Consider the following 17157-nt stretch of genomic DNA (forward strand, 5'->3'; position numbering starts at 1 on the left):
GCAGGTTGCAGGTCGGGCTCCCAGTCAGGGCACATACCGGGGGTGAGTTTCCGTCCTTGGGTGGGCACGTGCGGGAGGTGACCGATCGACATCCCTCTCTCTTCTCTCCTCTCTCTCTCTCTCCACCCCCACCTTTATTCTCCAAAATCAATAAAAACATATCTTCAGTGAGAATGCAAACCAATTACTTCATTAACATTTTATTTAACAACTTCTCTACCCTATTTTTTTTCTACCCTATTTTTTGATGAGGTCGAATATATTTTGAACAGCAGGCTACAGGAGTAATCTTACACATATTTGTCCCTAATAGGACTCGTTGATTGATGTAATTTTGAGTCTTTTATATGAGATTTTACATAAACCTCAGCCTCTCTGAAAGTCTTTCTATTTAAGAAGTTAAAGCAAATGAATACAAGAAACAAGTGCTTTGTATGTGTGGTTCTACAGTCACCAAGATTCAGCTTGTAGAATGCCAGTGAGGTCGTTTTGCCTATGTACAAGAAGTTATTTGATTTACACTTTCATTATGCTTTTAGTTAATACCGAAGTCTTCAATATTTTTAACTATGGATGTTTAATACTTTTATTTTAACTCACATTAAGGAAACTGTTACAAGTGTGAAGTTTATGTTAGTGGAAAAATAACTAGAAAATGATGTGAAAATTTAATTGCATATGTTATTTATTTGCCGAGTGTAGGAATGTACAAGTTTGAATGGTTTTATGTAAACTTTTGTATTTAGGAAAAGGTTCAGAGAAAAAGTTATAGACAACTGAAGACTACTTTTGTTAATGTTACTTCTGAATACCCATTGTAAGTAATTTTTCATGAAATTTATAATTTTCTTCATATTTAAATAAAATAAAGTTATTATAGAATGGAGTTAATGTTTCTTCTCATTTTTACAGGAATGATGTTTACAATTTTAATTTGAGTGGAACTGATGAGCCTATTATAAAACTTGGAGTAAGCTAGAAATCTGTTATTTTATATTTATTTTGTATTTATTATGCAGTTACTAGAGTGTATCTTTTATTTCCATTGTTTATTTTTATTAAATATATTGGAGAAACACTGGTTAATAACATTACAGGAATTTCAGGTGCACAACTTCGTAATGCAACATTTGTACGCTCCATTGTGTGCTTACCACCTGAAGTCTAGTCTTTTTCCATACAGTTTTAAGTATTTTTAAATTTCTGTGGTACTGACATAGGTGTATTTAATTTTCTTTGTCTGAAGTAGAGAAAATGAGTAATTGGGACATAGAGGAATTCAGACTATTTCATCAAGAAAATCACTTTTCTTAGATACAATTTAAATTTACAATTGTTTTAAAATTTTAAAACAATTACTAATTTTTAGTATATTTTACAGTACTAGCTTTCTTAAATATGAAACCATTTTAGTAAGCTTAGTTTTATTGTTACAGCTTATGGGTATATGGCATGATAGAAACTAGACTTTCTTTTAGTTTTCATTTACCTTCTTTTGACAGTAGAAAAAATGTAATGCTTATTCACAATATAGATCCAGGAATTTCAAGCTACAACTAGAGAAGCCTGTGTGGATAATTCAATAAAGTTGTAAGTGCTTTATTATAATTAGTGGGATCGGATTAAAATGTGCTTATCTCAATTGTTCTTTTTCTTAAATACTTCCTCCCAGTTTATCTAGAGAGTTTTTAATATATTGAAAGAGTGAGGTAAAGGGCCCTTGTCAAGATTACTCCCATTATGACCCTATTCTTTTTTTTTAAAGATTTTATTTATTTTTAGAGAGGGAAGGGAGGGAGAGAGAAACATCAATGTGTGGTTGCTGGGGGCCATGGCCTGCAACCCAGACATGTACCCTGGCTGGGAATCGAACCTGCAACACTTTGGTTCGCAGCCCGCGCTCAATCCACTGAGCTACGCCAGCCAGGGCTATGACCCTATTCTTTCAGCACCTATAGCTGACCCTTGAACCACATGGGCATTGGGGCACCAACTTCCCTGCAGTTAAAAATTTGTGTATAACTTTTGACTCCCCCAGAAGCCTGATGACATAACTAGCAGATAAACACATATTTGTATGTCATATGTATTATAGGCTGCATTCTTACAGTAAAGGAAGAGAAAAACACATTTGTAGTGTTTACTAATAATCACCTATGTATGAGTGAACCTGTGCAGTTCAAACCAATGTAGTTTAGCAGTCAACTGTACTTCTAGAATAATGCGGATTCTGTGCACTTTAATACTACTTGTATATCTTACATGATAAAGCCGAAAGGATTTAGTAGTATTTTTATCTAACCTTGCAACTTTATAGTTAACTGAGGTCAGAGAGTAAAAATCGCGTAGCCAGCATGATATTACTGAATTAGTAGAGTAAGGCCGAAAACCCAGGTCTGACTGTTTAGTGCATGCTACCTTAAGAAAACAAGTACTTAAAATTAATAAAAATTAATGAATGCATTTTTTGTTTAAGGGTCGGTTTAAGGAATCATGATGAACTTGAACCGTCTCTCAAAACAAAAGATAAAAGAGTAAGTTATAATATCCTGATATGTCTATTAAAACTAGTACTTCTTTCAATGATTTTCCAATACCAAAGTTTATCACAGAACTGCAAAACAGAAATAATTGGACCACTTGTTTCCTCAGAAATTACATGTTCTCATTATGACTTTTCTTCACGGCCTGTGAGCTGCTGTGATCACCCAGTGATGCCCGCGACAGCTTTGCCGTCTTTGATGGTGACAGGCTACATTTCTGCAGAAGCGAGCCGTTCTGATTTAACCTTTAATAACGACACTGACAACAAAATACAAATTTTGCTCTCTGATCTAGATTTCCAAGTGCCTTTCTTGAATAGGTCCCTAATGCCAGGTGGATTAGTATGCTAAAAACATGTGCTGTTAGTTTTTCTGGATTTTTAGTGGACTTTTTTTTTTTTTGCTGATCTTACTTTGCATGATGTGTAAGACACATTTCCTCATCTTTTACGAGGATTCTTTTTTTTAATAGATTATAACGAGTCACAAAAAGAAAAGCCTCTTTAGTGACACTGACACCGAGTACAGATGCGATGACACCAAGACTGATATCAGCTGGCTGGCGGAGCCGCAGCCCAGACCGCAGCTGGCCGTGTACGGCAGAAGCAGAGGTGCGAAGAGGAGACGGAGCAGTGGGAAACCAAGTGAGAAACCACTGCCTGGGGAGATGTTGCCGACGGGTCTACTGTCGCACCTATGTGAAATGCTCTGGTGGCTGATAAGTCTGGTTTTGCACGTGGACAGTATTTTTAGTTACATACCCTTATGAACAGAAAAAAAGAGGGAAAACCCACACACACACACACACTGTCGTGGTTGTGCTTTTTACTGTTTTAGGGGATACGGTTATCTGTACACTGCCGCTTTGCGACGGGGCCTCGGGGACACGAGATCTGCCTTGCCATGATCGTCGGTCCGCGGTGTACTCTCGTACACCGAGATTATCTGTCCCGTTTCGCTTTGCTGCGATGAATATATTAAGTACCCACGAACCCAACACCCTTAATACAGTCAAAGTTTGGATAATATCCCATTCCCTGCCTCACCGACACATACTTTTTAGGAATTCACATAGATGCAATAAAAATACATTGAAAGGAAAACAATTTTGTTGCAGAAATATTTTTGCCTAAATCTTCCACAAAATGTTTTCCTAGCAAATGGATTCTGCTTTCCCTAAGCAAATCTCTTGAAGTGGTTGGAGGAGAGTTTGAGGTACGAGTTTGGGGCTAGAAATAACAACTATTTTCATTGCTTAACATTAATTTCAATGTTTAATAAAACAGTAGAATCAAAGATTTTATATATTCCATTTTTAATAGAAGACAACATAACTCTGAGCTGTTAACTTATACTTATTTTAAGGGCATTGGCTTTTTTATTTACGGTTCTCTTTTCCAATTACAGTTGACACACAGTGTTATATTAGTGTCAGGTGCACGCTCCCGTGACGGGACATCACGTAACTTACCACGTGCTCGTCCTTGTGCGTCTAGTGCCCGTCTGACCGTGCACAGTTGTTAGAGTATCGTCGCCCATGCTCCCTCCCTGCACGTCACATCCTCGTGGCTGTGCCGTCACAGCCGGTGTGTACTTCTTAATCCCCCCCTCTTGTCAGGGTCAACATGTTCTTCTTGTCTATGAATCTATTTCTGTTCTGCCTCTTTGGATTTCTTAGATTCACCTGTTAGGTATGTATTTATTGCCATTTTATTCATATTTTTCATCTTCCTTAGAAGACCCTTTCTCATTTCATATAATACGGGTGGTGATGCAACCTTTAGCTTTCTCTTGTCTGGGAAGTTCTTTATCTGTCCTTCAATTCTAAATGATAGCTTTGCTGGGTGGAGTGATCACTTTGAATCTTTCTTGCCAATCCCTGTGGCCTACAGAGTTTCTGTTGAGAAATCAGCTGACAGTCTTAAGGGGGCTCTTTTGTAGGTAACTGCCTTTCTCTTGCTGCTTTTAAGATTATCTTTGTCTGCAACCTTTCGCATTTTACTTAGCACGTGTCTCGGGGTGGGCCTCTTTGTGTTCCTCTTGTCTGGGGACTCTGTGCTTCCTCAACTTGTCTGTTTACTTCGCCAGATCAGGGGAGTTTTCTGTCATTATTTCTTCAAGTAGGTTTTCAATTTCTTGGTCTCTTCTGCCTTCGGCGTCCCCAGGATGCGAATGTGGTGCACCTGAGGTTGTCCCAGACGGCTCCTTACACTATCTTCATTTCTGGGGATTTTTTCCTGGGAATCAGCTTTTATTTTATTTCAGGATAAAAATAACTAGTAGTGACCTGTGCGGTGGGGGAGGAGTGATGGCTTAAAAAGAAACTAAAATAGAGACATGGAAATGAGCTTTGGCATGTGTTTAGAAATGGGGCTAAATCTTGAGAACAGATGAGAGGCAAGTCGTGTATGCAGGAGGAAGAGCAGCAGCACAACTGCCACGTGCGAGAGAGACTGAAACACGGAACAGCAGGGTGTGCCCGGGGAACGCGGTCCCGCGGGAGCCAGAACGTGGGTGGACCCGTGGGGCCTGGTCACAGTGAGCGGACTCTGGAGCACTGGGGGGGCAGAAGGTGCCCATGCTCTCCGGGAACTTACAGTCTAGTGGGGGGATGTGCAAGTAAAGGCATTTTAACAAAGGAGAAGCAATCAGAGATCCTGGAGTGACGTGAGAGTTTAGAATGCTAGTCAGTAACTACCTTGGAAGGAGAGCTTCTGAGCGAATTGTCGAGACGGCCGGGGGGACAGCGGAGTCTGAGCGTCCCGCCGCCGGGGCTGGGCTCCTTTCTCCCGGGGCTTCGCTGCCACCACAAACCAGGGATTAAGGACTAAAGCTGCTCTCAGCATGTGATACATCTTAGAAACATAATGAGTGAAAAATAAAGCAAGTTACAGAGCATTACTTATGGCATGGTTCTGTTTTACAGACTTCATTATATTGCTTAGGGATACATACCTGTGAGTTAAGACTTTCTTTGAGATCGAGTGAATGAGAACCAGATTTCAGGATAATGGTTATCTTTCAGCAGAGGAGGTATGGAGGGTCACATAAAAAATACACATAAGTAGATTCAACATTATATTTGCATTCTAGTTCTTAAATGTCAATGGTATTAACTTTATAACATATTACATATTCTCTTGTATGTTTGAAAAGTTTTACAATATAAAATAAAGGAGAAGGAAAATTGGTAATTCATATCAAATATTATACTTCAAGTTATCAATGTCAATTTAGCCTCAAATCATCTTGAAATTTAAAGTTTGAATGAGTTTAAAGATGCAGTCTTATTTTTTATGATTTTAACATATGCAGAAAGATTCTAATACATTTTAATGCCAGTTTTTTCCCACTTCTAAAAACAACCTTTTTTTCTTGAATTGCAGGACCATTTTTGGAAAGAGACCAACCAAGATCTAAAATGGTAAACTCAGAAGTCTGTGTTCAGAGAGTCATTTAAATATTTTTTCTCCTTGTCATGAAAAAATTTGTCATCTCATGGTTTTATCCTTGTTATCAGTTCCTTGTCCCCTGACTGTTCCCGTCCTCGCGCCTCACTTTACCTCCCGCCTGTTCGGCCGGCAGGCAGCCTGTCTCAGGTCTGCCTTTCCTTGTGCTGACGGGTGTTTCTGATGCCTTTCTCTTACTCTTTCCTCCTTTTATAAATCAAAGCTTTAATCGCAGGGATAAAAAGGTGGTAGAGAAGATATTTGCAATGGAAATATAAAATCCAGTCCTTTTAAAAAAATGTGTAACTGGAAGTTTGTGCTTCTAAATCCCCTTGCCTTTGGCAACCATCAGTTTGTTCTCTGTATGAGTTGGTTGCTGTTCTGTTTTGTTTTTGAAATTCCACATATAATATAAATCCTATGGTGTTTGTTTTTCTCTGTCCAACTTATTTCACTTACCATAATCTCCAGGTTTTATGTTGGAAATGACAAGATTTAATTTTTTTATGGCTAAGTAATATTCTGGTGTATACCAGTTGTTTTTAAAAAACTGTCTCTGCAGTCATTTTTAAAATTAATCATGAATCTTTTTATTTCTAGAAAGAGTTCATGTAGGTGTTATCATAGTTTCAGTTTTACAGTGAATAACTTGTACTTGTAACTCAAATATTGGTATAACATTGGGAAATTTTTTTCTGAAGACACCCAAGAAAAACATCACCAAGAAGGCAGATGAGATCATTCCAGACGGGAGAGCCCGACGCCCACGCAGAGCAGCGAACACCAAGATCAATTACAAAGACCTCTCCAACTCCGAGTCAGAGCGTGAACAAGAAGTCTCACGGTCCCCGAGGGACAACGTGCTAGTAAAGGTGAATGCAAACAATTCGGAGTAATTTCTGAACGCTTCTTAAAATACTGAATACAAAATATATTCTTATAAAAATGTTATCTTTTCACTTCTTTTTAAGATTTAACCCTCTATAAGAAAACTTACATCATTCAAAAAATTGACCCTTAGGCAATATAATGTTAAAATTTGTAATAAGTTGGCATTCCTGTTAAAAAACTGATGTTTGACTCGAGTAGAACTGTAACTTAAAGAAAATATCCTTTTGCCCTGGCCGGTGAGGTTCAGTGGATTGAACGCCAGCCTGCAGACCAAAAGGTCGCTGGTTCCCAGTCAGGGCGCATGCCTGGGTTGTGGGCCAGGTCCCCGGGGGGGTGTGCAAGGGGCAACCGATCAATGTGTCTCTCACACGTCGATGTCTCCCTCCCTCTCTTCCACCCTCCCTCCCCCTCTAAAAGTAAATAAAACCTTTAATGAACAATAATAACGTCCATGAATGAGAGAAGCGCTGGGTCTTCCCGAAACTGTGCTTCAAGGAGTGCGGACGGTTAGGGACCCGTGGGCCCCTCTCTCCACTGGAAGCGCAAGTGCAGGCCTGAGTTCTCACGCCCACCGTTCCGCCTGAGCACAGAGACAGGACAGTCATTAGACCCCAGAAGGACGCACACTTCCCTGCCCACCGGTGCTTGGAAGCTTTTCTCAAAGTTTAAAAAAAATAGTGTTAATAACGTGCCAGGTACTATATCTTCCGGGCAGACAGTCCTCACCTTACAATGGTTCAACTTAAAATTTGCCTTTATGATGGTGCGGATGCAGTACACGTTCAATAGAGGCCATTCTTCAAGTCTTGAATTTTGATATTTTCCCAGGCTAGCAAAATGTGGTATGACCCCTTTCCCATGAGCAGCAGCGCCCAGGCAGGCGCGTGGTCACCAGGGCCAGCGTCCCACGCACCTTTCCTTCAGAGCGCAGCTGCGGTAGACCAGACCAGGGGAGTTCCGGAGGTTAGATGTAGTTAGTGCATTTTTGACTGAACCGCATTTTCAACATGCACGGGACTTATTGGGACCTACGTCACTGTGAATCCAGGGCCATCTGTGCCTTACAGGTTTGACTTTTAAAAGCTCATAAGCACGACAGGTGACTGGACTGTTACTGACGTCTCGTTTTACACGTGAGAAGGTGAGGCTCCGAGACGAAGGCACTCGCCCAAGGTCCACGCAGGCAGGAAACGGTGAAACCAAGGTCTGAACCCAGGGAGTCTGGCACTGAAGGGAGGTGCTGGACACCACACTGTTCCGACTTGAAATCATTGACCTCCACTTGGCCTGTTGGAACCCGGCTGTCTCCTACCTGAAACCTGGAAGACACTAAGGACGGTGTGGCTTGTCTCCGTGTTCTCTATCACTTCTCACTGCCATTCGCTGTGTGCGCAGTCAGGGCGGTCTCCCCAGACCACCCTCGTCTCTCCGGAGAACAAGCCTGAACGTCTCCTACCTTCGCAAGGCCATGCCCCCCTCCCCAGCACACCCCGGGGTGTGCTGGAGCAGCTGAGACGGCCTGTGACTTCCGCACGAGCCCAGTGCGCTCTGCCCTGGCGGCTGTCCTCCGTCCTCTCGGCGCGCGCCTCTCGCCACTTTCCTCTCCGGACCCCGAGCCAGGGGCCCCAGGCCGGCCCTCTGCTTCCCCTGAACAGAGTGTCACCTCCTTTGAACCTCAGTGTTGGTGTGTATCTCGTGTGATACTCATTACAGTGTATGCATCACATTTCCTGTGGGTCTCCAGGTACCGGCCTGTCACTGCGCATGTGGTGGTGCCTCCTGTGCTCATATGTAGTAACGGAAGGTGTTATTAAATACTTCAGTGTAATTTAAATTGTTTATGTGCCCAAGCACAGACCACTGCTGGTCCACTATAATTTGAACGTTATAACTACACGTAGGAGGAGGACACCTGTTCCAGAGGTGACACCGTGATGCTGCCAAAGAGCGAGCAGGACGCTTTCTCCGCCCAGACACAGAAGGGTGCGTCAAAGGCAAGGGCAGACGTGGCCCCGCCCGAGGACGCGGGCAGGGATAACAGCCTTGACTCGTCTCCTGTGTCTTCCTCGTCCAGGAGCTCTCCATCCATCGAAGTAATGAGATGTCAGTACCCTTTCTTCTTCGGTTGAGTATTTAATCATTTTTATTGTAACTCTATATGAAAATACAATTTGAAGACTAATTTGGAGGGGTGAATTAAGATTGTGGGTAGTCAAATTTTACTTTTAAACAAACGCTCAGAACTTGGTCTTTGCTAAGTAGACTTGGGAACAGTGCTGCTACGGCACTGACGTCTGCACTCGCTCCTTCCGTCAGCCCCTTTCGAGGGTGTTTCAGAGCACGGGCGGTGAGCACCAGGCCCACGGGCCGAACCCGGCCCCCCACCTTGTTCTTTCCGGCCCGGCACCTTGTTTCTACCCGGTGGCAGCGCCGAGCTCTCGCTGAACCGTTCAGGAGCAGTTCCATTCACACAGTCCTAAATTACATCCGGCCCTTTGAGGGCAACCCCGAGGCTGATGTGGCCCCGGAGGAAATGAGTTTGGCACCCTGTTTTAGAGCATGTCTAAGTATCCATCATTTCAGTTAACGTTCAAGACTTACATGAGTTAACACATATACTTCCTCTAAAGTGGCTATTCTTTTCTAGAATATCTTCATTGTGGTTGGCACCACGGTCATCTCAGATAAGCCCGTACATACTCAAAGACAGGTCTTGATTTGGTATGAAAACTGAGAATTCATTTACATTAAGATGTATCGCAGTCATGAATTCCCTCATCTATACATGAAGCGATTAGAGCAATGACTACCCGAGCCTTTCCCGCCGTCAGCTCTGAGACTGTGCTGTGCGACAGCGCCGGCGGCGGCAGAGGAACACTTGGGCTGCGGTCAGGGTGCGGCGCACACGGCAGATGATTTTGTTTGAAAATGTGTCGGATGTTCTTATTCAAAGGGGGTGTTACCATTACATTTTAAATGCAGTCATTTAATATTTTTAAAGTCTTATACAATATTTTAAACATAATTTGGTCTTGATTTAGTAGTGAAAGTTCATCCTTTTTACATACAGTCAGACCTGAGGCTTTGATAAATCACACCGTTTCTGAGGCAGACAGCAGTAACACCTGCCGTCTCCGTTTCCTTTGTGTTCTCTGAGAGTACAGGTGCAGAGGAAGGCACGGACCAGGACTCCACTCAGGATCGCGGCTGCGTAACCCCATCCCTATCACCCAAGGCAAAAACCTCACCACCTGAGTCCTTGAACAGTAAATATGGCGTTGGAGATCCAATCAAGTTACCGAGAAACAGTGAAAAAAATGTACTATGTGCGAGAGAAAGTTGCTCACCCATTCCACAATCCCTCTCTTCGGTAAGACTGTGTTTTTCCTTTATCAGATACATTTGAGGTGGGCAAATCCTTTTCTCTCATCAAGTGCATATTGCTTATCTACTTAGTTTGCGGTCTCGTGTCTGGTCCGGAGGGCGGGAGGGGCCTACCGACCAGTCACCCAGCCGCAGTGAGCCTCAGGGACCGGCTGCAGCTGCTGCGCACGGGTGGGGGGGGGCGGCGATCTGAGAACACGGGGTGCCGGCGGGGGCCCTCTGAGGGGACGGCAGCTTCCCGTGAGGTGCTGCGCGTGCGTTCAAACCGCATCGTTCACTTTCTAGATGTGCATCGGCTTCCGACCAGCACTGCTTTCAGATTTTAGCGTCACTCAAAGTCTGTAACCTATAGAGTCGTCAGTCACAGGCTGACAACGCAAATTGACAAGGACTGTAGCTGAAAACAGTAGGACTATAGCATTTGCTTTAGAGTTTTGTAGGAACTTTAAAACTAGTAGGTAAGTAGTTTGAATATTAAATTCAACATATTGAAAAATTTGTGTTGTTATATGTACCATTTCTTAATAAAATATGTAGGTAGGCTCAAAAGTCTTCCAAAAAGATATCAGAAATAGGAATCAGTTATGGGTTAAAGTGAGAGAGAGATGTAAAAATGGAATGCCTACAAGGAGTGTATTTGTATCGAATTTTTAGGTTTGCACACTCTGGTACCAATTTGTAGTCGCCCCGCCCCGCCCGTTTTTGCTTGGGTTGCATCGACGGCTCCATCTGGAGAGGTCTGCAGCGGTAACCAAGGTGCAGAGCTGCTTGCCCAGGGGACAGAGGTCGCCATACCTGGGCACGGCTGACGGCGATGTGCGTCAGTCAGCACTGCGCTCACACCCTGGCCCCGCCGTGCGCTGCCTGTGTGACGTCATTTCACAAGCTGGCGATTCCCTCTGCACCTCGGTTTCCCCAACTGCAAAACGGGGCCGTGAAAAATTAAATAGGTTCATTATGTAAGCATGCTCCCTGACACACTGTAAATACTCAAACATTTACACAGTAAATTCTCTTAGTGTGGACTGACCTCTGTATGCAAAGATGTCTCCCGGCTTTGTCTCTGCCTACGGAGAGTGAACTAGTGCGCTGTCTTGCTCGGCACCCCCTTCCTCCGGCGTCCTTGGTGATGCCGGTTTGGTTCCAGCCGCGGCAGCCACCGGCGCTGCGGCGAGACCGGCCAGTGCAACCGCAGCACGCCGCGCCGGAGCTTCAACACGCGCGGTCTTTCGCTCCGGCGTCTCCCGCCGCACCGCGCCTGGCCTTGCTCTCGCACTCCTGAGTTCTCTTGGCCCTTCACTTGTCCGTGTAAACTCTAGCACTGGTTTGTCTAAGGAAATAATTGCCATTTCCCAGTATGGATATCGATCTTTCTCGTCCACATATTTCATTCTTCTCTGCTTTTTGGTCTTGTTTCCAACAAAATTGTACCAAATCTTCAGAGAAAATTATACTACTTGTTAGATTAATCCCAAAGTGTTTTATGGACTGCCTTTTTACTGTATTTTTTAAAAAAAAACCCTGTTTTCTGGGTTTACTTTTTTGCTTTTCTGGAAAAACACTACCGACGTTTTTGTATCTCCCACAACCCCGGCAGCTCCACCAGAGCCGCCTGCCTGCCTAGGCCCTCCCGGGTGCGGGCGCACGGAAGGCTGCGGCCCGTATTCACAACAGTTCTGCATCCCGCGCCCCGCCTTACACGCTCCGGTCTCTTTCGTGTCGCGGGCGCTGTGACCTCCTTTGAAATGTCACACAGACACCCTACGAGCGGCAAGCTTAGCCGTGGTTTTTGGTGGATGCTTGGTATCAAATGAATGTTGTAGTTGTCTACGGGCTTTCAGTTTTCAGTTTTGAATAGGTGTTGACTTTTAGCAGCAAAGGAATTGGTCCCTCAAAATTTACATTGTTTAATTTGGCGGGGCTTTAATTTTTTTTACTTTATTTGGGTTTCTTTATGTCTTGTTTATTCATATCCCAGGTTTACTCCTATTAAGAATAGTACTGTTGTAGATGGAGAAAATGTAAATTCTATGGTACTTAAAAAAACACAAATTGCATTAGCTATTCAGCTATAAGCAGTTATAGTTCAGAAAAAACTGTTCATGGAAATTAAACCTCCAATTATCAATTAAAATTATATACAAAGTAAAAGGAAGCTACTATGATAGTATAGCATCAAACCTTGTTTGAACTAAGGTGGTCTGATAAGAATCGATTACTAGCCTGTAATAATTATCATAGTATTTCCAACTGTTATTATCTGTAAATGTGTTGTTTAAAATATGTAGGATAGTTTGAGCACAGAAAAGAGCTAAAATTTTTTCAATGGTAAGTAGCAAGGTCTTACAGAGTGAGAATATAGCTGCAAACCACCTCCTTACATATTTATAAGTAGGACTTTCTGGCTTCATGATTGAACAGGAATTTGGTTGAGCTTTTGTCACTTACGGAAGTCCATCACTATCAGCAAAAATGCTTTAATGATCTGTAAAATACGGACAGTGAAGAGTATTGTACAGCACGGGGGGGGGGGGGGGCCAGCCGGGAGTGGGGGGTGGGCGCCTGCCGACTAAGTGGACAAAGAGCCGTCATCTGAGTACAGGGAGGGGCCTGGAGCGGACACACATTTTTACAAAATAGGAAAAGAGCCAATCCGACTGGAAGAAAGAAACCAGTATGTTGAAACAGTAAAACATAAGGTTAGATGAAGACGTCTTAAAGACAGAGCTTGAAAGAAGAGTTTAGACTTTCATTTTCTGCAGTTCCCCATTTTCTGACTCAGAGAAGTCAGAACCCTAACAGGAAGAACTGAAAAGCAGGGGCAGCCACACAAAAGCCAGCGGAAAAGCATTACTGAGACTTGGGACTGAGATTCCCCTAAGAATGTAGGTTGCTACACGGCAGTGTCAGAGGTGAGAAGGGAGGGACAGAACAGTCTGGAAGAAGAACTGACGGCGTTTGCGACACACTGACTTCAGGGCTTGAGAATCACGGGCAAGGGTGAGTCCCAGAGTCCTGAGGGTGCTGTTTTCCATCCTTGGTGTGTGTTTTAGGGAACGCGCTCAGCATCTCCAGCATCCACGTCCAGTGAAGGAGGAGACAAGCCAGGGAGCGGCCTGCCCGGCGGCTCTGCTCACGGATCGGGTTCGTGCTCTCAGCTTTGCTTTTCGGTCCCTCACGGGGATGCGCTGGCCCTTCGTCTGAAGGAGTCGTGTGTCTTAGGCACACTGACTTGTTCAAGTTAGCTCATGTCAGAATGAAAATGAGGAACTAGACAGAATTTAATGCAGTTGCCTAAAATGATAGAAATAATGAACTGAAATAAATGCTTTTTAATAGAAGAACATATTAGGTACTTTAATCAAGACTACAGCATTATTATTTAACTGCTCCTAAGGCCCGACACATCACCTCTGTCGCAAACGAATGCACATAGACGACAACCTCAGCAACCCCGGAGTAAGATTTGAGGAGGACCAGGGAGGGGCAGCAGACTTGCTTCCCCCCAAACTGACTAAAACTGAAGATTCAGACCACAAAGGTAGGTACAACAAAGGCATGTGTCAAAATGCAATTATTTGGGAAGGCAGTTTCTTAGATCTCGAATGGCCCCATCCACTAAACAGATCCCTTCGTGAAGACACTTGGGTTGGACCCAAGGACGACGATGCTTCGTCACAAAGTTGATTTGGTGTGAAGGGTGCAGTGGGGCTCTTCTCCACTCATGGACACCCTCGTCTTCCTACCACCGGTCCCCTCGTGCAGGTGGCGGTACTGGATTAGGACCTTACTCAGAAATTCGTGGTACTAAATACTTGAGTTAATTCATGAAAGTAGCTAAAACCAGCTAAAATAATCTGAAAATGTTCCATTTTAATGTTACCATTACTTCTTTAATACCCAAAAGGTTTTTTTATACATCAACTTTTTAAATTAAAAAATTATGTCTGTGCCTTTGATTTCATAACCCTTAAGATTACACATAGAACAGGAAAATAAGATTTTGTTCTCAGCCTCATGACAAATAAGGATAAGTTCATAACATGAGTATTTTAATTTTGGATGATTATCTTCATTTTTTAGTGTCTAAAAGTGCATCTTCAGTATCAACAAACGACTCCTCCTTTTCTGGGAAAAACTGGGGAACGGAGACTTCGGCTGTCGGTGTGATGTGTGAGCAGTTTAATACCGAATTCAAGAAGAAATTCAATGTGAGTTGTTTAAGTTATAATAAATAATGTGATAATATACCATGCTTTCTACTAGAATATCCACTTGTTTGATCTTTTTGCAACAAAACACCTATTCATGAATTCAGCTCTCCTCGCGTACTGGTGAAAACCTTTCCTTTCACGAGTGAGTTTCTCTTCCGCAGTCTGTGCATTACCGTCCCCTCCTTTCTGCAGGTTCTTTCTCGTTGTCCTACCTCCCTGTTTAATTCATTTCATATTTTGACTCTTCTGTGGTTCTTTTCTTTTCGATCTCACGGAGGAAAGATACCGCTAGTGAGGGGACTGGGAGGCAGGTGGCCCGAGCCAGAGAAGCCCGTCTGCCCGGGTCTGACCAGCCCCGCACTCAGGCGTCCTTCGTGCCTGAGGCCCCGGGGTGGTCTCGTCAGGTTCGGCCACGGTTGGCCTCGTCTGAGCAGAGAAGCCCGGACTCCTAGAGAGGGCGGGCCAAAGTAGGGTTCGAGTCGCGCGCGAGAGAATCAGTTCGTCCTGGTGTTGTTTCCCCGTGAACACCGGTGAACCTACTGCTGCCGCATCCCGTACTGTTACGCATCTGCTAGAGGTGAACGACTCGTGTTTCTGTGAAAACCGATAGTAAATCATTCTCACTTGACCTTGAGGTTTGGTCCTGAAGGGGACTGTAATCACTAGCGCCTTTAAAAAGTACTGGCGAGTGTGGTGTCCTGACCAAACAGTTCCCAACTCCGCCCTCAGGCAAAGCCCTTGCGGCGGAACACCGCCGCTCTGAGCCTGCTCGCTGCCGCCTCGGTCTCCATCACCGGGTCCTTCGTTCTCCGCTGTTCTAAGTCCGTGGTCCTTTCCATTCCACAGGAAAGCCTTTGCCCTTAAGATAGTCTTGTTTAGATTATCACTTTGTAAAAATGAGTCTTTTTCAGATCCACCAAAAACTGATGGATTATTTCACCAAGCAGTCTTGGAAAACAGCTCAGCAGCATCTGAAAACCATGAACCACCACATTCAGGAGTACAGGTCTGTGGTCAGATCTTTTCTGAATGCTGTATTTGCCGAGTGCTGGGTTTTACAGATAAACTCATTTTGTTTCATAGGATCCAAAAACTTGATAAATTCCAGCTCAACATCATAGAAGAGTTGAAGAACTTTGAAAAAGATTCACAGACTTTAAAAGATTTGGAGAAGGAATTTGCGGTTTGTGCTTTTGAGAATTTAAAAACAATTTTAAAACCTCATTTTTAAACAGCCACACACAGGAAAGCCTCTACAGAACTCCTGCTTTTAGAGCCTCCATAAGGATGTCAGACAGTGTCCCATAAACACTTCAGGCACAGGCTCCGGTGCGGCGCGGGTGCCTGTGGCAGCACAGGGGCACTGTGAGGGGTGTTACTTCCAGTGTTTTCATCTGAACGAGTGTATGACATCTGGAATATTCTTAGCATGTAGCCAACTTGTTTATTTAAATTAGAAATAAGAGGAATATAGTGAATTACACTGTTTGCATTTTTAATCATGCCCAAGTATAACTAGTTTTGCATTAAAACTTAGGACTTTTGGGAAAAGACGGTTCAGAAGCTCATTGCCTATCAACAGAATGAACAGGAGAGGTTAGTACGATGTCTCTCAGGACCGGAACCTAAAGGTTTCAAGTTAACAACTTTATATTGGGATTTTTAAATTGCATGAACTAGAGCGATGTAATTAGAATGCCAGTAAATACGGACACAACGCCTCCCTGCCTCACCCGCAGGCTCCACCTTCTGAAGGCCTCCCTGGATGCCAACGTCTTCTACAGCACCGACCGGGAGGAGGCCGTGCGCGCGTCCGAGGTGCGCCCCTGCCGTCGCGTCCCTCCTCTCCGCGTCCGTGCGTCTGTGTTTCACCGTGAACATTTTATACTAAATCTCACGGGGCAACATATGTCTTTATTTTACAGATGTGTTTCATGAAAGAAAACATGAAAATTCTCCAAGACAGGCTTCTTAAGGAAATGGTAAACCAACTGTCCAGTTGGGGTTTTTCAAATGGAATCATCGGTCATGCTTGCTTTCAGTGGGAAATTCTTTCACAGGTTTTCTTTCTTTCTGGATTGAGGGGAGGCAGTTTTAGCTCAGTGATTTGTTATTTAAATTAGACTAATGGATCATGTTTATGGTAAAATAATAGGGGTGACTTAACGAGTCCTTCCTACAGAAGTAAAAAACTATCAATTTGCCAATTGAACAATTCTCTAGAAGAATGATTTCTTTGCACCATGGCTAAGCACTTCTCAAGGAGAAGGGGTGTCAGGACGCCCGAAGAGAATTATCGTACACTCAGACAACAAGACTTCGTTTACGTAGATTTGGGGATAAATCACTCGATTTTCTGAAGGTCGAGCAGACCAGCGGTCAGTTCTGGGAGGAGCAGTACAGCTGGGTGGGTCTGAGGCTCCGCCCGAGGGAGCGTGTCCTCGGTGGTTTCCCGGAGGGGCGGGCGTTTCCATGTGTGCGTGGGCACTGACCTTTGTACACGGGATATACTGATGCACTTAATCAATTTAAATGAAGCTCACCGTGCTGATGTAGTTGGAGATCAGGATGTTTAGCTTGAAGCAGACTAACTAGATTGATCCCTGTTGAAACTGTTTCCTAGACGACACTTAGTTTAGTATTTTCCTTTGCATATTAAGTCCAACTGTCACGGAC

General features: G+C 43.7%; 1 protein-coding gene across 1 annotated transcript in view; it reads left to right on the plus strand.

Moving 5' to 3' along the window:
- Nucleotides 1–17157, plus strand: part of SYCP2 (synaptonemal complex protein 2) — a 52950-nt gene that overhangs the window by 35240 nt on the left and 553 nt on the right. The window contains 21 exon segments of the mRNA XM_045833132.1: nucleotides 747–817; nucleotides 913–970; nucleotides 1535–1590; nucleotides 2477–2534; nucleotides 3016–3187; nucleotides 5930–5967; nucleotides 6694–6864; nucleotides 8785–8986; nucleotides 10048–10246; nucleotides 12234–12304; nucleotides 12307–12365; nucleotides 12367–12422; nucleotides 13050–13053; nucleotides 13321–13411; nucleotides 13665–13808; nucleotides 14351–14478; nucleotides 15393–15487; nucleotides 15565–15664; nucleotides 16019–16077; nucleotides 16221–16299; nucleotides 16407–16463. Coding sequence (XP_045689088.1) covers nucleotides 747–817; nucleotides 913–970; nucleotides 1535–1590; nucleotides 2477–2534; nucleotides 3016–3187; nucleotides 5930–5967; nucleotides 6694–6864; nucleotides 8785–8986; nucleotides 10048–10246; nucleotides 12234–12304; nucleotides 12307–12365; nucleotides 12367–12422; nucleotides 13050–13053; nucleotides 13321–13411; nucleotides 13665–13808; nucleotides 14351–14478; nucleotides 15393–15487; nucleotides 15565–15664; nucleotides 16019–16077; nucleotides 16221–16299; nucleotides 16407–16463 — 1968 coding nt within the window.

This window comes from Phyllostomus hastatus, unplaced genomic scaffold, assembly GCF_019186645.2.
Source record: "Phyllostomus hastatus isolate PE091 unplaced genomic scaffold, TTU_PhHast_1.1 phas_contig_17, whole genome shotgun sequence".
NCBI lineage: Eukaryota > Metazoa > Chordata > Mammalia > Chiroptera > Phyllostomidae > Phyllostomus > Phyllostomus hastatus.